General features: G+C 53.3%; 6 protein-coding genes across 7 annotated transcripts; 4 read left to right on the forward strand and 2 right to left on the reverse strand.

Moving 5' to 3' along the window:
• Positions 1-363: 363 nt before the first annotated feature.
• LMH87_010946 (uncharacterized protein) lies at positions 364-3,460 on the reverse strand (the record flags this gene model as incomplete). Its single annotated transcript, XM_056200004.1, has 2 exons — positions 364-1,254; positions 1,307-3,460. The coding sequence occupies 2 exons, from the start codon at positions 3,458-3,460 to the stop codon at positions 364-366; spliced, it is 3,045 nt and encodes a 1,014-aa protein (XP_056051897.1).
• Positions 3,461-4,441: 981 nt separating this feature from the next.
• On the forward strand, positions 4,442-6,679 carry LMH87_010947 (uncharacterized protein; the record flags this gene model as incomplete). Its single annotated transcript, XM_056200005.1, has 5 exons — positions 4,442-4,515; positions 4,565-4,697; positions 4,754-5,038; positions 5,094-5,853; positions 5,913-6,679. The coding sequence occupies 5 exons, from the start codon at positions 4,442-4,444 to the stop codon at positions 6,677-6,679; spliced, it is 2,019 nt and encodes a 672-aa protein (XP_056051898.1).
• Positions 6,680-8,655: 1,976 nt separating this feature from the next.
• LMH87_010948 (uncharacterized protein) lies at positions 8,656-9,991 on the forward strand (the record flags this gene model as incomplete). Of its 2 annotated transcripts, XM_056200007.1 has the most annotated exons (9): positions 8,656-8,741; positions 8,796-8,869; positions 8,946-8,968; positions 9,020-9,038; positions 9,097-9,216; positions 9,296-9,370; positions 9,444-9,645; positions 9,712-9,903; positions 9,955-9,991. In XM_056200007.1, the coding sequence occupies 9 exons, from the start codon at positions 8,656-8,658 to the stop codon at positions 9,989-9,991; spliced, it is 828 nt and encodes a 275-aa protein (XP_056051900.1). The 2 variants fall into 2 exon arrangements, with proteins under 2 accessions (XP_056051900.1, XP_056051899.1); XM_056200006.1 differs by having other exon boundaries at positions 9,288-9,903.
• Positions 9,992-10,927: 936 nt separating this feature from the next.
• Positions 10,928-11,572, forward strand: LMH87_010949 (uncharacterized protein; the record flags this gene model as incomplete). The annotated part of the gene is made up of 3 exons (XM_056200008.1): positions 10,928-11,119; positions 11,195-11,376; positions 11,449-11,572. 3 exons carry the CDS (start codon positions 10,928-10,930, stop codon positions 11,570-11,572), a joined length of 498 nt encoding a protein of 165 aa, XP_056051901.1.
• A 669-nt stretch (positions 11,573-12,241) lies between these two features.
• On the reverse strand, positions 12,242-14,438 carry LMH87_010950 (uncharacterized protein; the record flags this gene model as incomplete). The annotated part of the gene is made up of 3 exons (XM_056200010.1): positions 12,242-12,331; positions 12,390-13,513; positions 13,574-14,438. 3 exons carry the CDS (start codon positions 14,436-14,438, stop codon positions 12,242-12,244), a joined length of 2,079 nt encoding a protein of 692 aa, XP_056051902.1.
• Positions 14,439-16,042: 1,604 nt separating this feature from the next.
• Positions 16,043-16,764, forward strand: LMH87_010951 (uncharacterized protein; the record flags this gene model as incomplete). Its single annotated transcript, XM_056200011.1, has 4 exons — positions 16,043-16,164; positions 16,216-16,431; positions 16,524-16,609; positions 16,661-16,764. 4 exons carry the CDS (start codon positions 16,043-16,045, stop codon positions 16,762-16,764), a joined length of 528 nt encoding a protein of 175 aa, XP_056051903.1.
• Between the last annotated feature and the right edge of the window lie 497 nt (positions 16,765-17,261).

The following is a 17,261-nucleotide window of genomic DNA, read 5'->3' on the forward strand; positions in this document are numbered from 1 at the left end:
TTTTCTGCAGCGGTGAAGGGAAGCTTTGGACCACGCTACACGCGGCTTATTTAAACGACCGTGAATAGAGACCAATGCGTTACAGCGAACCACGATGGCGAGAAAACGGCTACATACTAGTTAGTTGGGGCTCGAGACATTCTCGGCCTGTCAAGCGGCCCACGTTGGCTCCGTGGGCTCCCTACAGAGTGCGCTTGACAGTCCAATAAGCGTTGCCGCTACCTTTCTTGCTTGCTGGCAGGAATACATTTGAATAACTGGCTATGCAAATAAAGTACAGAATATGAAGAAAAAAATAGACGCGAGAAGCAATGTTGAAGATTTGAAGAACAAGTTAAAAGAAAATCACAATGATGAGCTGGTTCATCCCTTGCGCCGGAAAAACACCAGATACGGAACTCTATCTTGCCCCGACTTGAAGACTTCGTTCTGGATATCGTCACGGTCACCGCTGCCGATCCGCACCCGCGTCACTCGGCTATCGTTGCAGCAGAGCCAAGCGTACGGGTCGTGCGTGCTCTGATCTCGCACATACGCAAAGTAGTGCCCATTGTCCGTCCTGCTCCCCGCGTGCACAATCACAGCGTAGCATTCGTACCGGAAGGGGCCTTGGTATGCGTGGTCGTTCGTGCCGGGCGGTGGACGTCCGTTGCCGTTTTCGAAAAAGTACGGCGAAAAGTCAAAGTCGTTGAAATCCCACGTCACGGGCGCCGTCGACTTTTTGATGTCGCCAGTAGCCTGGTTGTAGTTGAAGCGGCGGAAGCAGACGCACAGCAGTGGCGGCAATCGTGCAAAGGAAATGGACTGCATGGCGCGGGTGTTGCGGCGGCACTTGTCGCACGAGAAGTCGTCGAGTGTGTTGTTGGCAATGTGCTGGTGCAGAGACTGCTCAAGAGTCTGCCGTGTGCTTCCCAGCGCAACCGGGGCTGGAATCCATTCAAAAGGAGAAAAGGTATAAGTCTTGGTGTGGCAATCCTGGCACTTGACCGTCGAGAGTTCCAGGCCTCTCCAGTGCCTGTCGACAATGGAGTCGTTGTATTGTATGTGGTTGTACCAGTATTGAACGGCGGCGTAGAGCAGCGGCTGCGACTTAGTGTTTGGCTGCATTGCGTTGCCCTTGAGATTTCGACGCGAGTTGGTTTCATCATGCAATTGTTCCATGAGGAAAGACATGAACTCTTGCGCATCCTGTTGCTGGGTTCCACCGAATTGGGCGTTTGAGCGACTCTGTTTACAAATATGCTGGGAGTAGTCCTGCTAGCTGTTAGCTCCTGACTTGCTAGAAGAGTGACCAAACTGGTCTTACCATCAGAGTCTGGGCTTTCATGACTTCAAGATTGCCGGTGCTCATCCAATGGAACAAGTTGGACATGATCCGGATCATCAGTTGAGGAGGCTCTATTTTCTCACTGTCCTTCTTTGGGGCCCGGTACTCCTTTGTCCAAGTTGAATCAGAAAGCTCTTTTCCAAAGTCTGGTGACGCGAGGAGCGACTGCACTGTACTATTGGCATAGCACCAGTTATGCGGATTATTGAGGCCTGTATATAGCTTATAGCCATCCCCTGTCACCTGCTCTGCGACATTCTTCGGTCGGACGGTCTGGCGGCGAGTCACTGGTTCCTCGAAGCGGTCGATTTCATCAGATGTGTGCGACAAGCTGCTATAACTGAGTCGCGGGACTGAAGGCGCTGGGCGCGTTGGCGGCGATGGAAGATCAGTGTAGGGATCAATCTTGTGTAGAGAAGTATATCGTGGTGGCTGTTCAGTCGCTGGAGAAGACGTCATAGACTCTTGCTCTGTCAAGATGGGAGGATAGCGGCGTAGGAATGATTCTGTTGAGCGATGATATTCGGGAGGTTGATTGGCGCCCATCTCTTCATTCTGCAGGGTCTCCTGCCAAACTTTGACTTCGTCCGCACGCAAGGGCCGAATGTACTTCGATCTCCTGCGCTGGAAGGTTCCGCTTCGAGCCCGCGAAGCCGGAATATGGGAGCTGCTGTTGAGGCTTGTAGACTGTAGGGAGGCAGAGCCCATCAGGTCAATCCATGCATCTAAGCCGCCTTTGAGGATCTTCGGGGGTTGCTTGAGCTCGCGTTCGTAGTTGAAGTGGACAAGAGCGCGATGCAAGGAGACGATAACCATATCATCGGAGCTGCGGGGAGACCGGGGAATTTCCTCAGAGTCCTGGTCGTAGAAGACAACTAGCTCGTACTTGTTGCGCTGATCGAATTGCGACTGTTCCTGGTTGGGCGACAGAACCAGGCTTTCCGTGATCTCTGCCGCCGATATATTGTCACGAAGCAGAATGCTAGCCTCCACGCAAATTGTCGAGGAAGACATTATATGGCCTTCGTCAAACTCGACACGAGAACGTATATCTATTATTAGCACAGAGCCTGTCTGTTTCATTGCTTGGAATAGTTCTTCGGCCGTTATCGAGTCAGCCTCATTGTTGGAGATGGAACTCTGTAGCAACGATCTACTGCCAGTCGCATTTGCAGGAACGGGCGGAAAGTACTCCATGCTCTGTCGCGCAGATACTGGACTAGGCATGTTGCTCAGTGAAGGAGTGGGGGTGGCACGGCTGGAGGAGCCTCGGGGTGTAGTAGCTGGTGGATGTCCAGCGTCGCTAGAGACGCTCCCACGAGCTGGGTGGTATATTGCATCTGGCATCTTTGGTAGCGACGGGAACGTGTGTGTTGCGCCTGGCTCTGACTTTTGTGGCGATGAAGGCATGTCTCGGGGGCCAGCGGGCTTCAACGAGGGAATCTGATGAGTCTTGATCCGCGGATCTTGTCCAGGTGTCGTTTGTGGCCCCCGGAGATTTGCAAACCGTGCTGCCAAGTCGACATTGACAGTGTTAGTCGAAGAAGACCTTGCATGGCCAGAGACAGCATTTCCCTGGAGAGATTGAGGCTTTGGGTGCACCTTAGGCTTGACCTTGCCCGACGCTGTCATTGCGTGGCCATTGCTGCTGCTGATGTGTGGCGCTGCAGACTTGTGGTTGCCATTTGATTGAGATTGCACTGGCTTCTGCGATTTGGGCAGCACACCAGTTCTCTTGTTATCAGCTATGATATCCTTTTTGAGCTGGTCATATATGTCGTTTTGCTGTTTGATCCGTGTCATGAGTGCAGCATGTTTCCTTGACAGGTCGCCGCGCCCTTCCTTAAGCATCAGATAATCTTTATGGTGAGAGACGAGCTGAACGGTAATGATGGAAGCGCGGATAAAGTCTTTCAAAGCCAGCGCTGGCCTGTTGAAATCGCGGCTCATCTCCGATTGGCGCAGTGACATCTCAGCTTGCTCGAGCAGCCATTTGAGCGGCTTTTTGCTGTCAACATCCGTCGGTAACGCAAGAACATCGTCGATATGCGGCAGGGCGGGCTTGCCGCCGGCCCCGTTGGCGGCATGGCTATTGTAGCCTGCCGGAAGACTGTATCGGGCGTTGGCGGCCATGGAGAGCCTGTCCCCTTGCCGACGACCGGGAGGCGCCGACTGGGATCGTCGAGACTATTGGATGGGGTATAACGCAGTGCGAGCTATAGTAATCGCATTCTCGAGCCGTGAGCGTCGCTGTCGGCGAGTATGTGTTCGGACCGTCGAGGTAGGTGACTCGTCTCGGTGTCGCGCAACTGGGTGGTGGCGGATGGATGCGGAGAGTGGGAGGTTCGGAGTCTGTCAGAAGGGTGTGATGCTATGGCAGGAGCTCTTATCTCATATTCGCAAAGGCTTTGAAAGAGGAATAAACGCGCGCTCCCGCTATGCTTGACATGCCACAAAAGGAAACGATGCAAAGGTCATCAACAAACATGTGGTACGGCCACTTGGAGGTAATCGGTAGCTGACGGCAGTGTGGGGTAACTTTTGGGGTGTCGGGCAGCCCAGCCGGGCGAGCCAGTGTACGGCAGTGGGAAGAGGTACGCGTGGCCGCCAAGTTGGCGCAGCAAGTGGTAAGAACATCAGTACAACGCCCGCACCTTGGCGGCTTGGGCGGCGCTGGTTGCCGCCGTGGACCACTGTAGGCAGTTGAAATCCAGGGCACATAGCGGGCTTAGCCCCTATATCGTCACCAGGTTCCAGCGCTTCGGGGCTCTCGAGTACCTGAACAGCGAACAGCCAGCAGGTCCCCAGCCCCAACGAGGCTGGGCTCGCCTGTCTTGACGTCTGCCTTGTGACGCAGCGCCACCTGCTGTGGGTCTCGCCGCAACATACGTCGTCACCACCCGGAGGCAAGCTAAACGTGTATGCCTAGACCTGACCTGGAACATTGGCCTTGAGTCAAGCTCATCCTCACCTCCGCAACTCTCGCTCGCCCTTGTCCTGCGTTTGCCATCACCAGCGCTGCATTTACATCTATTGCCGTTTTCTACCTCTCGCACGACTGCTCTTCTGCAATTTTCAGCGGTACCGCGCGAGCCGCCCGCACATTTGTTCAAGATGATGTCCTGGTGGTCGTCCTCGGCCAATACGGCTCTGGACGAACAGATTGAAAAGGCCACGAGCAGCAGCCTGTGCGTTTCTCTTCAACCACTCAGATTGACGCGCTAACTTTGTCTACAGAGAGGATATTGCTCTCAACCTCGAAATCTCCGATGTTATTCGATCGAAGACGGTCGCGCCCAAGGAGGCCATGCGCAGCCTCAAACGTCGCATTGGCAACAAGAACCCCAATACGCAACTCAGTGCTCTCAATGTAGGAGCCTAAGATTCTCGCTATACTCGCTGGTCGGATGGCTAACCGCACTGCAGCTTACCGATACATGTGTCAAGAATGGCGGCTCGCATTTCCTCGCCGAGATTGCCTCGCGCGAATTCATGGATAACATGGTGTCGCTCCTTCAAGCCGTTGGCGGAGGCGCGGTCAATGCCGAGGTCAAGTCGAAGATCCTTGAACTCGTTCAGTCTTGGGCTGGTGCGGCAGAAGGACGGTACGAGCTTTCTTACATCGGGGAAGTGTACCGAACACTACAGCGTGACGGCTACCACTTTCCACCCAAGATCGCGGTTGCCAGCAGCATGATTGACAGCAATGCGGTGCGTTGACGTCACATATTCTCTGCCGTGCTCACCGTTACTGACTAGATATTAGCCTCCGGAATGGGCCGACTCTGAGGTCTGCATGCGCTGCCGCACTGCCTTTACCTTCACGAACCGAAAGCACCACTGCCGTAATTGTGGCAACTGCTTCGACCAGCAGTGTTCGGCCAAGACTGTCGCGCTTCCACATCTCGGCATACACACACCCGTTCGAGTCGACGACGGCTGCTATGCCAAAATCACCGGGAAAGGCTACAAAGAACTAGGTCCTCTACAGGACCGCTCTCCAACGTATCCGCACAAAACCAAGAGCACCACAGCTATGCAGCCGCGCAATGCTCGTGTGGAGGACGACTTTGACGAAGATATCAAGAAGGCTCTGGCTATGAGCTTGGAGGAGGTCAACAGCTCAACCAAGGGCAAAGTTTCGGCTCCCGTCAACGGGAACAAAGCAAGCGACCCATCGACCGCGAAGCAAGCCGAGGAAGAAGATGCCGATCTGCGCGCCGCGATTGCCGCATCGTTGGCTGACATGGAGGAGCAGAAACAGAAGCACAGTGCTGCGCTAAAGGAGCAAACCGACACACCGTCGAGAAGCACGGCGAATGCTTTTGCCATGCCCAAGAACGATTACGAATTGACGCCCGTCGAAGCTGAAAACATCAACCTATTTTCCACCTTAGTCGACCGTCTTCAAACACAACCTCCCGGAACAATCCTTCGAGAACCGCAAATCCAAGAATTATATGATAGTATCGGCACGCTGCGGCCAAAACTGGCGCGCACCTACGGCGAGACAATGAGCAAGCATGGTACGTTCACAAATTGCTGCTACCTGACTCTGAGATCTTGACTAACATGAAGATTCTAGACACGTTGCTTGATCTGCATGCAAAGCTTTCAACCGTCGTTCGATACTACGACCGAATGCTCGAGGAGAGATTATCGAAGGCGTACAGTCAGCAAAACCTCGGTTTTAGCCCGGCTGCTGTCCGCCAACATGCTAGCCCATACCCGTCTATTTCTGCACAGAACACCGGCAACGCGCACGGGGAATCGTTTTACACAGGACAGCAGCTAGGCTATCCCTCTATGCGAACCCCCAACCTGCAGCAAGCACAACCCAGCCAGCCTCAATTTACTTCCTATGGCGCAAGACCCGATCTGGCTCAGAGCCACTACCCGTCAATGCAGAACCAGGCAGAACCAGACCATATGCCGGTATCTCACCAGCCTGTCATGTCGCCTTCTGCCGACCCAAACATGGCATACTACGCCAATCCTAACGCACCACCTCCTTCCGGCCCATCAGCTCCCGCACCTGCACCAGATGCCACGCGATCACCATACCCAAACCTCCAACAGATCCAGCATCACCGGGGATCAGTGTCATCGCAGACGCAAGGCACGCCTGTGCCGGCGCAGACGCAGCTGTCCCAACCCCCTCTCCAGGCACAGCAAGCTCCCGCGCAAGCTGTGCCTAGAGCCCATCAGCAGCCATATTGGCAGCAGACCCAGGCGCCCGCGCCGCCGCAACAAACCCCTCAGAACTGGGGGTATGCTGGACAGTTTCCATCTGTTCCGCAGCATGAGCCTGTGAAGCAGCCCGCACAAGAGGAGGCGCTGATTGAGCTATAGTATAGGTAGGGGCGGTGGAATGTGCGTGGCACCGTGTCCACCTATAGGCGTGACTGAAACTTGGACTGTCGAGAGTAGAATAGTGCAAATCATCGACGGCGTTTTCAAGGAAGCATTTTTTATATTATTTATACTACAAAGTTGAGATGGAGATGCTAGCAGCGTACCTCGCTGGGCGGGGTGTCATAATAAGGGGAAACACCCCGCAATGTGCACCCTAAATAGGTTGTCATAATATATACCACATCTGAAGTCCTTGAAAATAGAGTGCTCCAACTAGATTCTGCGATAATAGTAATAATTCTAACTCTATCTAACTAAGCGTTTAGGAATGAATGTTGAAAAAGAAGATCCTTTTTTAAATATATTAGAAATAATATATATATATAATAACTAACTAACGAAATTAGCAAACAGAAAAATACCGAAAAATGAGAAGGATAGCAGGAATAATAAGAAGAATAGCAGAATAGCAGAACCCGCAAATATAACAGAGGCAGAGCGTAAGATCCCGTCTGCGGATTCAAAACTACTTAAGCTAAATTCACGACTTCCAGCCTGCGCGGCAGAGCCTGGATTATGGCATTCCCACCATTGAAGTCGTTGTAGGTCAGCTTTACCACGGAAATGTCTGAATCCTCTTGCATATTGTGAGTCATGCCGCTGTGGGCAAGGTTGCTCGCGGGCGGCGCAAGCAAGTCGCGCCGGAGGCCCCGAGTACTCAGTGCCGACGAGACTGCGTCAAAGTATGGCTGAAAGACTCAGCTCGGAGAGTTTTCAGGGTAGCACATAAGAAGTATTACTCGCTCATGGCGGGCGGCAAAGACCTTCAGCCCTGATGACTCGGATACGGCCGCCACCCCATGTCCGAACGCCTGCAACGCAGCGGATACTGCATGGCTATAGCCGCTCTTGAGCTGACTGGCAGTATTGGCTGGCCATGCTACTTTTCGGCTAATGGGCTAACTACGAATCACTTCTGGTGTTGGTAGGCAGCAGATTCAATGGTGTAAGATATCCTGGCCCGCCAAGTTCCAGAAACTTGTGTGCCCACACCGGAGAATGGTACGACATTTGTGCTTGACGGGTCGGCACTATGGGCCAGCATATTCCGCGTAATGCTTACGAACTTGTGTGGGGATACATAATATTTGTTTTAAAGACCTCTGTATTCCCTGTAGATTTGCTGCAGATGTTGATTGAGAACATGGCCTCGAAGAGAAGTATCGGACTGGTCGCCATAACTATGTTCTGATCATCTCCATTCTTGCCATTTCCCTACCTATTTTCGTTGTTATTGTAATTCTTCTCATGATACTTTAATATCATTGTTTCTGTAGTAACTAATCGCTGCCGTCCTATTTTCCCTTTCTGTCGCCACTGTGACGGACAGCCACACCACGGATGTCTGCGGCCAACGGCGCTGTACGGCGCCTGCGACGGATCATGAAAGACACTGACTTACACAGAGGACAGCGCTGCACTATGCTCTTCGGTCTAAAACAGGCATTCCCGCTTTTGAGCAATACTCTACTGCATGTTGGCCCGTAAAATTCTCAGCCGAAGGGCTACTGCTCAGGACAGGAGGAGTTGTGGCTTGTCTCAGCTCAGCTAGCAGCAAGTTGGCCACGAGCTCTAATCGTCTGACGGCCAAGCAGGCTCATATATAATCATGTGTTGACGTGAGTGGCGCGAGTGGTCCGTCGATTGCCTTGCGATGCCGAAGTCAGCGGGCCAGGTCCTGCTACTTCCTTGCGACGGTTTGCCGGTGAGTGATTTTCACCAGCTGCATGCAGTCTCAGTCGGCCCAATCGTTTTCTTTTTTGCGGAGCAGCTGAACCGTCGGAGAAATTCGCAGCAGGATATGCTCACAGCTATAACGTCGCGAATAGCATCTCCTCGTCGCAAGGACACCCGCTCTCTAGATTTGAGTCACATTGGATGCAGCGCTGAATATCTTTTTTTTCACACCAACAATGGCCAAATTCATTCATGGTTACAACCTTGAGGTTGATCCTGTCGTCGGCTCTATCAGCGATGATATCTTTGTCAAATTCTCAGCGTAAGCCCAAAGAAATCGTGCCGAGGCTCAGGTCCGCTTACAGAACCGCAACAGAGTGAAGCCCAACATTGCGCAAGAGTCCATTTTGGAAGAAAATGGACGAACTTATGCAGGATACAAAAAGAACGGTTAGCTCTACATATTCCTTGCTCGAACTGTTCTCTCTGCTGTTATTGTATCAAGAAGCTAACCAAGTCCGAAAAGCATACTTCCTGCCAAACGATGCTGTGAGTGTACACCTTTACCGAGGCCAAACTACCCGGACTGACCATATGCAGGAAGAACAAGCTCGCCTCGGTCCGTCAGATGGTGTATAATGTGATTATTTTGTTTCACCACTGACTGTTTGTTCAAGACTTCCAGCACGAATTGTACCTCGAGGTTACTGGCGGCCAGCTTGGAATTGCCCCCGTTAAATCGCCCCAGCACTGTCTCGACGCCGCCACCGGCACCGGCATATGGGCGATTCAATACGGTACGCACCGTCAAAATGCCTTTGCTAAGCTCGCCTCATCGCACGTGAATGCTAATGGAAGTCTGTGAAAGCACAAAAGAATCCGGATTGCCAAGTGGTTGGCACCGACCTCAGCCTGATCCAAGGCGGGCAGGTGACCCCAAACTGCCGCTTTGTTCAACAGGACCTAGAAAATGAGGACTGGATATTCGAACATCAGTTCGATCACATCCATTTTCGATATGTAGTTGCTTGTTTTGACGATACGCCAGCCGTCATAAAGAAAGCGTACGACTGCTTGAAGCCGGGAGGATGGATCGAGTTTTACGACGTTCTGCCCATCGTCGTCCCGCTAGACGACAATGTCCGTGGCACTGCTGTAGAGCAGTGGTATAACTTAATTCTCCAAGGTGCTCTTACTGCTGGTAGAGATATGTCAAGGCCCGAAAGGTACGCGAGGTGGTGTGAGGACACTGGTTTTGTCAATGTGACCGAAAGACGGTTCCCCTTTCCCAGCAACGGCCTCTGGCCGAAAGATGCCACCATGAAGAAGATTGGAAAATACTTTATGAAGATCCAAATAGGCTTGGTAGGCAGTTTGAACAAGTTTGTTCGTTTGGCTGGTCTATCTGTCGAGGAGGCGGCTAGCCTCGAGGCGCGAGCCAAGGAGGACCTGCGCGATCCCAAGATTCACTACTACGTGAACATGTAAGTGCAGCGCCGCCAGGCTCTTCTGACTAGATGTTAACAAGCGCGCAGCTGCATGATCTACGCCCAAAAGTCGCTCAATGCGTAACTTGAGAGCTTGTGGATAGGCCTAGAATGCCGGCGTAAAGGACCTGAGCCGAATCGGTAACCATAGTCAACTCTTGCGAATAGGTAGAGGCTTTACCACAGGAAGTACACTCATAACCTGAGCAGTAGTGAGATTACATTACTGAACTTGGCTCTATCAGGATCCTTATTCTCTGGCAAGTTTTGAATTTTTATGCCCTGACTTGCATGTGCTTGCCTGCGTGACAGTAGCGAGCTCCATCTTCTGCTTCCGTTCTTTCTTCGAGCTCTCAAAGATCAGGACCTTGGCTTGTTTGTGATGGTAAAATGACGGCCATTATCCAGGAGCTACTGAAAGTCCTGGAGGCTTGGGATGCCGCGGCTGAGGAAGCAATTGCTGACTTGCAAGATCGACTCTCTACAACCCGATCACTAAATACTAGATTTTACCAGAAACTGTCTTTGGGAGCTAATTTATTTTGTAGGAGATTCCAAATAGTCCTGTATGAACTAATGACTCTCTGCTTGCAGTCTCTGCGTCACCGGTGAAGCTGTGCGTGGTCGGTCTTCTTCCACGCATGTCGTCCGTTTCGAACTGGCAAAATCATTTTTGTTCCACAACACTGCTCTAACGAATAAATAGATGGGGCTTACTCTTTGATATAGCCAAAAGCCACGGGTACGTTTACCAGCTCACACGTATCAATTGGACCTGGACAGGACCACGCGTTTGCTCTGAGGGGTAGTGAAACGAGCAGCTTTTTACCACCCATATTTCTTTTCTCCTGCTCTCACATCCTCTCCTCTATTTAATCCCTTGCTCTTCAACCCCACATGTAAGAAGTTTTGCATTCCACACTTCCCTCTTCATTGCCTCGTTCTGTCACTCTCTGCAACCAGGGCGGTTGCATAGTGCGTATTCTACCAGGCACAGCCACTTCTTCTTTCATCTCTCGTCATGCCTTTCTTTTCGCTGTTAATGGCCTCTGTATCGAGCTGCGCTTCCATCATCAACATATTCTGGAAACTAATGTTGATGGTTTTAGGCGGTATTGGAAGCGGGCTTCTTCGTGTCATCGCTCGGTTTCGACGGCACTCGCGCCATGCAGCCCAGCGGGAGCAGGACACGGCTATAATACTCACAACCCTGGTGAGTCTGCAGAAGAGGCTGGAGGCTCACGAAGATTCCCTGGGTAGACAGCATAGCGAACTCACGAGATGGCAGCATGACCTTGACCAAAAGCACAACGACCTCAACAGAAAGCAAAACGGCCTCGATAAAAAGCACCACGCGCTTGACGAAAAGCACCGAGAGCTTTTTTGTCAGCATCGCCTTCTCCGAACACAGTATAAAGATCAGCAGGATTGGAATGGCACGGCCGGGTCCGACATCTCCGAACTGAAAACGTAAGCAGATCAACCGTCCATTCTCTCTTTCTTCTCCAGGTATAAGGCCGCCCTGCTAACCCGACTTTACAGGCTCGTCCGTGCGATCAACCAACACCTTCGCTCTATGGTTGAAGACCGTCCCGTGGCTTGGGGGACTCAGATTCAAAACACCCGATGGGCCAGGTGGGATGCCTCCTCGATGAGGCCTCGATGATGTCTTTTATACGAAGATTGGCGCGAGCGAGCAAGCCTGCGAAGGCAAGAGAGGCTGCATCGTCAATGACCGGCTATTCTTCCCGCCCTTAGCCATGAAACGCCTAGAACATACAAATAGTCTCAGGCGTATAGATGAATTACGCCAACTGCAGACTTAGGCAAAAAGTTATTCTTTTACTTTTATTGTCTTTCTCGTTTGCCTGTTTTTACTTTTCTTTTCTTTTTTTTTCTTACTTCTCTTATTTTATTGACTTCTTCCTTGTGTCTTTTAGCCACGTCCACCATTCGTTTGATGCAACGGAATACGGACATTTTGATCGATCATGTACGACCATGTTTAGCAAGTTCATCACTCAAGGGGGGAATCAGGAAATTCGGTCAACAAGATTGCACATGTTGATACATTGCTCTCGCTTCGAACGAGAGCAGAGATTACCTACAATACAAACATTAAGCTACGCAAAAAATGTCCAGCCGTTGAAATAAAAAGACAAGAATCGTAACAAGCAAACAGGTAAAAAGAAACACGTTGCGGCTTCACGCAACGGGCGGTATCATCGTCCCCACTTTCATCCGTGTAAACCATTCCCGAGACTCGTGCGGAAACGATGTATGCGTTTTCCCATGGTCTCGCCGTCGTCTCGTTGGAGAGGTGTCGTGTCGTCGTTTAGATCTTCTTGAGGCACTCGATAATTTCCTTGTCGTAGCGCTCGCGGATAGCCTTGCGGTTGAGCTTCTGGGTAGCAGTGACAAGACCCTGAGAAAGTCAGTTTTAGTGTTTGAGTGCAAAATACCAGCTCTCGGGAGAAACTTACAGTGGGGGGCAGCCATTCTTCCTCGGTAATGACAACGCCAGCAACAATCTCCATGCCGCTAAGACCACCGCGGCGACCGGTAGCCTGGAGATCCTTGAGCACAAGGGAGTTGATCTTGGGGTCGTTGTGCATGTGGTGCTCGTCGATGCCAAGGTCCTTGGCCTTTTGGGCGAGGACAGGGGCGTTGGCCATGATAACGGCAATGGGGCGGGTCTTCTCGGGGTCGGCGTGGATCATGATGTTGGCGACGGTCTGAGTGCCGCGGTAGACGGACTCGACCTTCTCGAGGGCAATGTATTCACCACCAGCCATCTTGACGAGGTTCTTGACACGGTCGATGACCTTGAGATGGCCGTTCTCATCAAACTCACCAATATCACCGCTCTTAAACCAGCCGTCTTCGGTAATGGCCTTAGCAGTCTCCTCTGGGTTGTTGAAGTACTCCTTCATAACGGGGAGACCACGCATCCAGATCTCGCCCTGGGGAACCTTGGCGTCGGCGTCGTAGCCAATTTCGGGGATGGAAACGAGCTTGACCTCGATGGACGCGGGAATGGGACCGATGGCAAACGGCGAGTACTCGAGAGGGCAGCCGAGAGCGCCGTTGGCACAGGTCTCGGTGAGACCGTAGCCGACAAGCATAGGGCCGAGAATGAGGGAAAGGAAGTGCTTGGTGCCCTCGGAGATGCCGCTAGCACCGTTCATGGTGAAACGGAGACGGCCACCAGTGAGAGTGCGAACCTTGGAAAAGACAATGCTGTCAAAGATGCTAGCAAATGGCAGCTTATTTCTGGTCATGAAGGTCTTGTAGTTGAAGGCACCCCAGAAGAGGCTCTGCTGGATAGAGCTGGCGCCCTCGAGCTTGGCCATGACGCCCTTCTTGACAGTCTCCCAAACCTGGGGGACACCGACCATGACGGTAGGTCTGAGCTCGCGCATGTCACCAGCGCAGTTCTTGACAGAGGTGTCAGAGAGTGTGCGGGGGTTGCCGTAGCCAACGGTTCCACCAATGAACATGAGCAGGTTCTCGAGGGCCATTTCGAAGATGTGGGCGAGGGGGAGGTAGGCGAGAACAACTTCTTTGTCGCTAACGCATTCGTCGACGCAGGTGAGGAGACCAGTGACTAGGAGAGGACAGGGTTAGATAGCGGACGGAAGAGGAGGGGGTAGAGGCGCAAACTTACTGCCAGAGACGAGAGACTCGTGGGTGATGCAGGCACCCTTGGGAAGGCCAGTAGATCCGGAGGTATACATGATGCAGAAGAGGTCCTTGTCCTTCGCGGGGTTGGGCTCGACCATGTTGTTCTTGCCGGCCTCGCGAAGCTCCTCGAAGGTGACGACAGTGAGCTCAGGGTGGTCGGACCTGAATTTCTCGACCTCGCCGCCTTCGGCGAAGATGGACTCCTCGTTGATGATGACGAGCTTGACCTTGGAGTCCTTGATGGGCTTGGAGGCAGTCTTGAGCAGGTGAGGGTCGACAAACATGGCCTTGGCATCGGTCTGGAGGAGCGAGTGGGCAACGCCGCTCTCGCCTAGGGTGTCGTAGGCGGTGACGATGGAGATGGACTGCGAAGCGCAAGCATGGGCAATGGAGGACCAGCAGGCGCTGGTGGTAGCAAAGAGGTGCAGCTTGTCCTCTGAGCCGAGGCCGTGGTGACGCAGGCCAGAGGCAACCTCGAGGACGAGCTCCTCGTACTGCTTGTAGTTCATGAAGGAGAATGGGGAGAGCTCAAAGAACTGCCACTCCTTGTCGACCTCGCGGACCTCGCCATCGACATTTTTCTTGACCTTTTTGGTTTCCTTGTGAAGCTTGACGAGCTTGCGGGTGCCGACAGCGTTGTTGTTGGGGTAGACGCGGGCGCTGCGACGAACAATATCGAAGACTGTGTGGACGTCCTTGGCCGGACGGTTGAGAAGGCCGTTCTTTGCACGCGGGTGACGGCGGGGGATGGTCTCGCCGGGGACCTTTTCGACGCCAGGAGCCTGGACGGTGAAAGGAGGGCGATGGACCTGGGTCAGGGGCATGATGCCCGAAGTGTAGTCCGTCATGATGGATTGTTGGGGTGCGGTGCAGCCGTCTAGGTGGAGAGCTAGGGAGGGTGCAGGAAGGGACGGAGAGGGACAGCAAGAAGAGAGGCAGAGGAAAAGGAAGATGGCGATGGAGCCGGCGATGACGCTGATAAAAAGAAATTGGAGAGTCGAGTGGACTGGACAGGACAGGACAGGACTGGACAGGGACGGGGTTAGGCGAGCCGGCGCGGGATCGAGAGAGGAGCCTTTGGAGCAGCCAGCAACGAGACTTTTGGGAGGACGCGGGTGGAGAGGCTGCGCGAGAAGCCAAGGCAGGCTGAAGCTAGCGCGGTGGGAGCTGGGCTGGGCTGGGCTGGGCCGGGCTGGGTTGTTGCTGGCGGTGCTGGGTACTGTTACTGGGAAGAGCTCCAGGTTGCGCCGCGGCGTTGCCCAGCCACGGCCAAGCTGTGGGCAGGCCTTCAGCGCTGTGCTGGGGGAAGCTTAGTGGCTGCGGCGACGTGAAAGTGCCTGTTTGCCTGTCTGCCAGTCGCAGCCAGAGTGGAATAGTGGACTGGGTCCCCTGTGTGTCTGGGGGAAAAGGGCGCTAGCGTAGCTATGGTGGAGGCGTTGCGGGGGTGAGCCTTGCAACGAGTGGCCAGTGGCCAGTGGCCAGTGGCCAGGAGCCAGGACGCAGTGCTGTGCTCGAGCAAGTGCGGCTTGCAGAGGGCTTGCAAAGGGCTTGCAAAGAGCCTTTCAGCCACTGGCTAATTTCTTTACAGCCCCTCCAACGCGACATTGTTCGACGTAGAAGAGCTGCCCACCGCGAGCTCGAAAGCGGGCAGCGACGTTTTATTTTACCCATGGATGAGATTGATTTCCCAAGCACAGGAGCTAGTTGTCCTGCATCTACATCCCCCGTTTCGTCTCGCCGGCTGCTCTGGCTGCTCAACTGCCTCGGACTCTCCGGCCAGCCCCAACAAGCCCAGGCTTGACCAGTGACCAGCACTATCACGGCCTACATGCACCTCATCCGGGATCTGCGGAGGGGTTCGGCGATAGGTATCATGTAACTCCCCAGTCCGAGGCAACTATCGGCTGGCGGCTCAAGCAATGCATACGTCGTACGTTGCCACCATCTGTCTTTCTCGTGGTGATGCGTCTTGCTGCCTGCTATTTACAGTGGGCGAGCTGTCAGGTGAAGCGCTGTAAAAGTACAACGGCAGGTGGCCCTTGCCCCAACCAAACAGCCCATGTAACCGAGCTTGTCCGTCTTCCCCGCGCCTCACGGCCTCTCGGCTTCAACAAAAAATTCCGCCTCGCAAACTTTCTCCCCGCATTGCACTGCCTGCATCATTCACGCGTGACTGCATCGTGGTCATGCTCGTTGCCACATATACATCATAAGATAACCCATCCCACGACGCTCCCACGAGTTGATGAGTCCACGCAACCAGCTCACAGCAGGGCTCTCCTACCCGCACAGTCAATTTTAGTCCCTGCACCGTCAAAGACAGAAACATATTGGCCGACGTCAGCTCCACCTCCGCCGCCGCCGGCCAAGCTAGTAGCACAATGGGTTAAATTGTCTGGGCTTGATTACGGTTATCAATGGCTGTCAGGCTCTCTCGTTGCTGAGTGTTAACATGTGCCGCATTCAGGGCATCCCGAGAGGCTCTATTGCTCCGAGGCGCAAGCCGGCGCTCACGACCATCTTCAAACTCCTGCTCTCGGCCAATGCTAAGCGCCCTCGACCGTCGTCCGACATGTTGTGTCCCTGTCCATGTCTAGCAGATTGAGACTAAGTAGACTACTGCAGCTTCTCCGGCGTCATGATCCTGAACATCGGCCCACGGCCCCAACTGGGCAACGTCCGCGCCGCGCCGCGCCAGACTTGCCATTGCTCAAGCTTGCCCTTCCTTCTAAATTATGCCCAGCTAGTTATCACCAATGGTCCTATACATGCGTATTGCCCCGAATACGCCACATTTTCCTATGCCAAGCTGTCCAGAACCCTCACAGCGACTGCTCTACTGTACCAGAGGATGCGTTCTGCCAACATATCCACCATTCGACCTATACTTAGTCTGTGCCACGCGCCGTCACAATAGCCAATACCACGAACAGGTGGCGCATAACCTCGCCTTCGTACGGGCGGCTCGATCCTGCCGGCCTACACTCTGCCCAATTATACCCAGATGTTCCCTTCAATGGTAGGTGTAGTTCAAGGACTGTGGCGCGCCGCTAAAGAAAAGTGTATGCAGCTGCGACCTGCCAAATGGCACTATTTACAGCCCGCATGGTTCACTGCATCCAATACCACGGCCACAAAATTACCAAGCTGCAGTTCGTTCACTATTACGGATAGCGTGGCTGGTCTTCAAGACAATTCCTGTTGATGCGCTTTGGCTCATGGGATGATCGAATCCACCAGACACCACCACCCTGAAGGCTTGTACCCTCTGGCCAATGGCTGTTGGCACAAAGTCATTCCCCAGATTTAAACACAGGTCTCTCATTCGTCCTGGCAGCCTCCGCACCGTTGTCCGAGATCAGACCAAGCTGGAAGCAACGGCCAGTCATATGACCATCCAGCACGAATCTCCCCTTACCCTGCTCTCCAGGGGCCCTGCAGCCAAAAGTTTCTGCACAAAACTAGCAAGCCAAAATCTTCGTTTGTCAGTGCTGGCATTGGTGCTCTCATTCCGCTGTGGCTTGCGAGGTTCTTCTGGTGTTGGCTCTCTGCTCGTGTCTTTCACATGCCGCCGGTTATCGTCTATCGGCTGCTTCGATCCGCACCAACCAGCCCACACACGCAATAACAATACATATGTGCTCTCTGCAGTACAGGGCTTGTGCATATAG

This window comes from Akanthomyces muscarius, chromosome 4, assembly GCF_028009165.1.
Source record: "Akanthomyces muscarius strain Ve6 chromosome 4, whole genome shotgun sequence".
NCBI lineage: Eukaryota > Fungi > Ascomycota > Sordariomycetes > Hypocreales > Cordycipitaceae > Akanthomyces > Akanthomyces muscarius.